The 7,387-nt window shown below is 40.8% G+C and overlaps 1 protein-coding gene across 3 annotated transcripts in view; it reads left to right on the forward strand.

Moving 5' to 3' along the window:
* EGF (epidermal growth factor) overlaps positions 1-6,203 on the forward strand; it is a 62,885-nt gene extending 56,682 nt beyond the window's left edge. For 2 of the 3 annotated variants that reach the window (XM_048508837.1, XM_048508839.1), the window contains 3 exons: positions 959-1,067; positions 4,020-4,122; positions 4,947-6,203. In XM_048508837.1, the coding sequence (XP_048364794.1) occupies positions 959-1,067; positions 4,020-4,122; positions 4,947-4,951 (217 nt within the window). In that variant the 3' untranslated portion in view covers positions 4,952-6,203. The remainder of the gene's footprint in view (positions 1-958; positions 1,068-4,019; positions 4,123-4,946) is intronic. The other variant, XM_048508838.1, reaches the window with a different exon arrangement.
* Positions 6,204-7,387: the final 1,184 nt, after the last annotated feature.

A 7,387-nucleotide genomic window follows, 5' to 3' on the forward strand; every position in this document is an offset into this window, starting at 1 on the left:
GCTCCTAACGTTTTGCCTGCATCTGTGGTTGGCATCTTTAAAGGCATGCCATCTTCAGAGGCATCTTCAGAAACTTATCAGGTGAGCTGTGTTTCTCTCCATGGCACAGTGTAGAGTGATTTGTGTGGTGAGTATCTATTTTGTCATCCTCTCAGGTGGGAGCGGGCGAGTTGCATTTGCAAGTGTCCAGGTGGAGTTCATTTGCAGTTGCATTTGTATTTGTCCTGGTGGTCTGAATGTGGGTGGCTCATTTCAGAAACTGTAGTGAGGTACGGTGGTGGGCCAGAGGAAGGAAGAAGTTTGTAGTAGGTGGTGGATTATTGAATGGTGTTTAAAAAGTCCCCCAATTTTTGGTTTCTATAGTCTTCCTTTCTCAGGAAGACAAATGATTAATTAATTAATTAATTAAAACAACAGCAACCTCGTTCTCAGTCATTGTACCTCCAGATAGGCATGATGTGACTTCAGTAACTGGGCATAGATACACAGGAGTCATGACTAACTTGTAACTGTGAGTTGAAGCATGACACTTTTGAAAAGTATGTACTTTCCTATCTGTGCATTTCTAGGCAGAATTTTAAAAAGGTAAAGTTTCCTTTTATCCCCTTCTAAACCCATTCACTAGACTTAAGAGGGCACAACTCTGGTCATGATTGTACTGTAAGCTGTTTAGGTAATAGTGTCAGTAAGCTACATTAGTATGATGTAGCCTAGTGTTCACCACATTGTGACCCCAGGAGAATCCTTGCTACTGCTTTACATATGGGTCAGCGCAGCTTCACTGTACTGCTCAGGCGCTGCTACCTGGATCAGAATGGGGCCTCCTCTGAGGGTTCATTTTTGTAATGATAAAACAGAGCTCAGCTGTCAAAACAGATAAGGCCTTTGAACTGAACTGCCTGGACAGTATCCCTTTATCCTGAGGGCATTTTATGTCTATACACTTTTTCTTTCACAGTAGACAGCAGAGATTTGGCAAGAAGGATCCCTGTGCTGAAATAATGAAAGATGCTACAGGCGGCAACAGTGACAGTGAGAACATGAAGCCCACAAGCGACGATCCATTGGTAATTCCATAGAAATGTGGAGTGGTGAGAGCAGTAGGAAGGATCAAAGGACATTAGGGATCTACTTGAGATTATCAGGCACATAATTCACATATTCAATATATTAAATAACCACTGGGGTCATCGAGCGCTTTGCTATGAAGTCCAGTTCCTCTTACCTCACTGCTATGCTATTCTTCCGAGTTCACAGCTGCCTGAATGTGTTGCAATCAGGAGACGATGTTATTGTTAGCTCTGAACACAACAGTTGGAGGGATGTGTTCTAAATTAAGGAATGCCAATGTGATGACACAGGATATCAGTGACTGATTCTCCCATCAGAGATGGAAATGTGGCTTCGTTTCCTAGACACCGGGGCTGCAGTCCTGCAACTAGTTATCACTGCTTGCTCCCATCCTGGTCAGGAGGCTTCAACATACAGAACAAGGTGCAGAACTGCAGCCCAAGAGTTCTGCATGCTGCCCAGGAATCTTTGGATGTGGGGAGGCAGAAATGCCTATGGATCGGAACGCTTTGTTTCTTTGGACATCTGAGAAGTGCAGCACAGGGAATGAGAAACGACCCAGTGAGATATCCTCATGTTTACGCATTACCTTTTACATGAGACCCAACTATGTACCTCCCTGTCAGGATAAAATTGTCTTCGCATTATAGCTTTGCATTGTTTGCAGTCTGCTGTCTCTCTGCTGGGCAATAGGTGGAACACATCATTTGGAAATGCCTGTAAACTTCTCAAAGGAGAAATGTTCCGCAGAATGTCGTCTCCTAGTGCAGTCAAACTTGATTAGAACTGACAAAGCTGTGTCAGCTGTTGCTACAGTTAATCCCTGCTGCTAACATAATTTTCATTGAGTACCAAGGTTAATTAAATGTCTAAATAGTGGACTGAGACAATAAATTGAATTTAACCTAATCTGTTGCGGTATGTTTGTTCATTGTTGATTCTGTCACCTGATGTTGTATCCATGTGTTCTGTAAGTGATTGGTTGCAGCTAAAGGACTCCAAAACTATGAAATTCTAAGCTGAAATAAAGGGGGATACGGTAATTTGTTTAGAAAATTTATACACCACCTCTTTAGCGATATGTTCACAGTGGCTTGCAGTTAAACCTATACAGCCAAATCAAGCAACTCATCATTTCAGAAAGTCCAAATTATATATTGGCTCTTAGACAAAAATAATCAAAGTAAAAAAACAACGGAACAGAACATTATGCCTGATTTTCAAAGAAGGAAATTTTTACAGATTTTAACATGGGCTAAATTAAAATTCATTGAGAAGGCAACAGCTTGTTGATTATTCTGACACTAAATTAACAGCAATGGTTCAAATTTTCATCACTGAATTTTTTTGGCAACAACCCAAATAGCACAAATTTCACACACAGACAGGAGATAAATTGTGGGATCATGATCTGACTCAGAGAATGTTACAAGAAAGGAGATTGTCAAGAGAGCTCTTGAGCTACCATAGGATTTGCAAAAGAAGGAAAGGCGTGTTACTGTTTCAGAGACCTCAAGTTCACATGGACAAATCCCTGTAGGTCTTAAATTTGTAAATTTCAAAATGGGCCAATGAGAAAAAAAATGACGGCCAAGGGAACACTAAGAAAGTCAAGGTATTTATTTGGGGCAAAAGATGCTGTGGACATAAAGCCTGAATGCAACAGAGAGCAAATGTGTGTGGCATCTGTTATAAGATATTCCCCATTGAGCAAGTCAAGCTGTTTTTTCCCCTTTTAAATAAAAATACAAGCTTTAGTAAGCCCTACTCAGTCAGCTCTGGAATAGAAAAACCTAGTTCTGCAATTTTGGAGTCCAACAGCTGACTGCAAGCACTAACAAAAAAAATCAGAGCACAACCAGAACAAAAGAGGTGGAAGTGATTCTGAGAGAAGTAAAACTAATCTGAACTTTTAAGGCAGCAAACCAGGCAGAAGTGGTGAGCTAGTTTGTACCAGCTGCTAATCAAAGAACTCTTGATGACACAGATCTGAATGTATAAAAAAGAAAAGACAAGTTGGATATCTTCCATAATGGACTCAAAAGCATGGATCCAGATGGAGACTCCCATGAGAATTGGGCTGTCATTTTTGCCTGAAATATCTGTAAAGCGGTTAGGGGGTGTTGTCCACCACAAAGAAGAAAAATCTAGGGACAGCTACCACATTGTACCTAGTACTTGCTAAGAACCAGCACCAGTAAGAAATCCATGAGAGAGAGGCATGTAACAGTAAACCTAGATAATTAATTTGGTAGATCTTCTTGAGGTAATGATTATCAAGGGGCCAAGACAACGGATGATGCTATTTACATTTAGAAGGAAAATAATTACTTTGAATTTATGATAATCGATTGGAGAAATTTGACAGCACAGCAGAGTGAAAAGGTTTTAAGTCCCATCACATCCCTTCTGTTGAGAGAGAAAGCTGAGCAGCAGCACTGGCATAAAGGATAATCCATGGAGAGGGCATTCCAAAAGCAAGGTGCTACCACTGTAAAAGCCCCGTCTTTAGACACCATCCACCCCCTGCACTCTGCTAGAGAACAGGGCTAGAGAAGAGGATCTTTGGATGTTCAAGAAACTCCTTTAGAAAGAAGGAAATCTTTATTCAGCACTGTTACTATGAGCTTTATGGATAAACTTGAAACAAAACAAACTTTATGGGCCCTCTGAAACTAGAGTATTAGAGGGCATGCTGTAATGGCTAGAGATTAGAGCTCTGTTGTGCAAGTCTCAGTGAAACAGTTGCTTGTAGGATTCTAATGAATCCTAAACAGTTACATTCTTCTAAGACCATTAACTTCAATCGACTTAGAAGGGTGAAACTCTTTAGGATTACGTTGCTAGTTATGCAACTCCCATACACTTCAGTAAAGTCTGCACATGTAACCTTTACATAGATATGACTCTGTCTCTCACTTGGCATTTGTATCTTGTCTCTTTTGCAGTTGATAGCTGTAACGGAATGTGATGACCACATCAAAGAGAGACCAATGGAACTGAAAGACCACGAGGCAGAAGGTCTTGGCTATTTCTGCCTCTCAGAACAATGTAAGTGGGATTTTCTTTGTCCACAGTGGAATTCCTTCCCTGGTGAATTAATCAGCAAGAAGAACAGGGCACCCACTCCACCTCTCAGCAATGAAGTGTCATGAAATAGCTGACAGTGTAACACAAATGACATGTGGAACAGGGTGTCTACAGAGGCTTCCGTTTGGATCATAGTGATTTTGGCCTCGCGGTTGGTTACTTCCACTTTAAAATCAAACTAGCTGAGCTACTTCAGGCACCACGTGATCTGGTTTCCACACTGTTTAGCATCTCTCACTATCATCTCCACTGATTGACATTTCAAAAAGTACACAGTCTGTATGTTTGCAAAAACAATCACCCTGGAGAACCACCCCTTTTATGTATTCTCGCAGTAACTCTTAGTCCCTTCCAGTGGTAGGATTCAGCAGGTTCACACCACTTTGCCAGAACCGGTTGTTAAAATGGTGCTTCTAAGCAACCAGTTGTTAAATTATTTGAATCCCACCACTGGTCTCTCCTCTTCTCCCCTCCACCCTAAGCACTGTTTATCCCTGCCTAGGTTCAGGAGAATAACAATTGCATTTTGATTCCACCCATCATACCAGGAGTTTAGGACATCATCCATGGTTATTTCCTTCCCAATTTTATCATCACAGCAATCCTGTGAGGCAGGCTAGACTGAGATAAAACAACTGGCCCAAAAGTGCTTCATGACTGAGTAGGAATTTGACCTCTGATGACACCAGCAGCTACACTAGACTGGTGCTGTCATATCCCTTCTTGTCCTTCTTTGCTGGCGTCTGGATTCAGTTTTCTCCATGTCCCTTTTTGTTTTTGTCCAGCCTGAGCTACAGAAACCCGGACTCACTGTTGCCAGCCAAGGAAACAATTGAACAGGCCTCTGTCACATCAGGCTCAGATAGGTGGGAGATCCAGTCTTGTACATCAAAGGGTGACTTTCAGCAGCTTCAGTGGCACGCCTGCCCTATAAGCCCCTTTTGGAAAGCAGCTTTCTCTATCTCCAGTCTCATGTAGTCAGCAAACACAAGCATTTCAGAGAGCCTTTCAGCTAAACTGAATACTGTGAGGGTTCATTAAGTAGGGGAAATGTGTAATCTCTGGAAACAGCATGTAAAAGAACATGGAAGAAGCACCCAGGCAAATGCTACGCTGCTCACTCGTACTGTGCATGCTGGAAGCACTGGAAATATTTTTGATATGATCTCCCTGTGTTAATACATTCTTGATATTACTTCAAAGGCCAGCCATGCTCACTTCAGCCAGCAGGTAAATGGACACCAGAAAAAGAACTTCCGCTCTGGAGTTTGTGAATCATTTGAATTATCATCTGAATTATGTTGCGGTAACAAATATATCGTGCAGTTATAGTATGGGAAAAAATATGGCAGAACTATACTCTCAGTACTGGGGAACTATAGTTGTGGGCTATCTAAAATCTGGTGTGAAAGGATTCAAATAAAACAGCATACTATCCCAGAATCTGATGCAAACTGGAAATCAATCTGAACTCATCAAGAAGTGAATACAAGAGTTTCTTCAGTGGCAATTCAATGTGTATTAACCCAGTCCTTTAGTGCTGTTGCAAAGTGGTTTTCTGTAATGGGTTTGTTCTTACCATTGGCTGCTGTGAGTTTGACAACTTCAGCGATAAAATTTCCTACTTTAATAATTGCTGGGAACAGGAGTTTTTGTCTAATTCTTCATTTAACAAAGCAGGAGACTTTCAGTGAAGGACTCATCTTGCAATGAAAATAACATAGTGGCTTAAAAAACAACAAAGATAGTCTATTTGGAGACCAGTGCTTAGAAGCTCATAAGCAGTTCCCCAGTAGTTTAGAGTCTTATCCTTCATCAGTGAGGGACTTCTTGCGTTCTTGTCTGTGTCTTGGTTGTATCTGAGATATGACTTCCGAAGACATTCTCATTGATGTTCAAACATATATACCATTTAGCTTCTTTAATAACATTTTTTTAAAATTGGCACTGTTATTTACTAATTGTTGGGATCAAAAGTTTTTGTAAATAAATGTTATGGAAACTAATTAAATATCTCTTCCAATTTTACAAACCTTGTCCATAGAGAAAACACAGTGTGTAACAGACTTGCCTCTGTGATACACCTCTGAAGATGCCAGCCATAGATGCAAGCGAAATGTTAGGAACAAGATCCACCAGGCCATAGCCACACAGCCCGGAAAACCCACCACAACCAGTTGAATCTGGCCGTGAAAGCCTTCAACAATACATTGGTTGTTGTGTGTGTTTTTGGGCTCTGTTTTCTGTATTCGTGTTGAGGATATCTCTCCACTTCAAAAGCCAGCACAAAACACATACATCTGCAGGATAGTATCCATGGCCTGGATAGTATCATGGGAAATATGCAATGTTCTTGTTACATCCAAATATTGTGTGCGTGTTTCATAACTGCTGTCCAGTTCCTCATTCTGCTCTCAGGAATTTCACATTATCATCTGGAATAGGAAAACAGTCCATATTTCCTGGTTTGTGCCTGAATGAAGTCCATCTTGTAGAAGAGAGTGTTAACTCTTTACACATGTGGGGGCTGTTTGCACACTACAGAGCTAATCAATCACAGCAAGAGTATTTGTACACGTGGACTGGTTTCAAAAGCGGCAACCTGATCCCACTGCTAAGTAGGGCAGAATACAGAGATTTCAGCTGGTTTTGTTCAAGTTTAGTTAAAGCTAACTAAACAAAAGCAGCTTAAACCCACAAACCCCGGTTTAGCTGATCTTTGAAATGGGTTTCTATCTGATAGGTCACATGCCATAAAAGGCTTGGGGGCCCACTGTCTTAACAGGCAAAAGGGAACTGATCACTCAATTCTCTAAAAATTACATATCGCATTCACAATGCTGTTGCTTTTTTAAGATGACTAAATGCATATGACTGAAACGTTTCCAGTGAGGTGTTAGGGTTTTAAACACATTTCTTCATCTTTGCCTCTGCTGAGTGGGAACAATGTTGGGATATGATTGGACTTGGAAAGAATGGAATTTTTCACAGTACTTCATTGAAAACAAATACCCAGTACTGTTAAAAGACAATGGACTTTATTGGCAACTGGATCAATGTATTATGTCCTTGATGTATACTTTAAACTAGTGAGGGCAGTAAAAGAACACCTTGTAAAACTGGCATTTTATTACCCAAGTTCAATACATTTTAACACCCTAGTTGGATACATTCTTGCTCGTGGTGCAAGAATAATTTGCAATGTGAATCCTTATTCCCTGGCAGT

This window comes from Sphaerodactylus townsendi, linkage group LG10 (genome assembly GCF_021028975.2).
Source record: "Sphaerodactylus townsendi isolate TG3544 linkage group LG10, MPM_Stown_v2.3, whole genome shotgun sequence".
In the NCBI taxonomy this organism is placed as follows: Eukaryota; Metazoa; Chordata; class Lepidosauria; order Squamata; family Sphaerodactylidae; genus Sphaerodactylus; species Sphaerodactylus townsendi.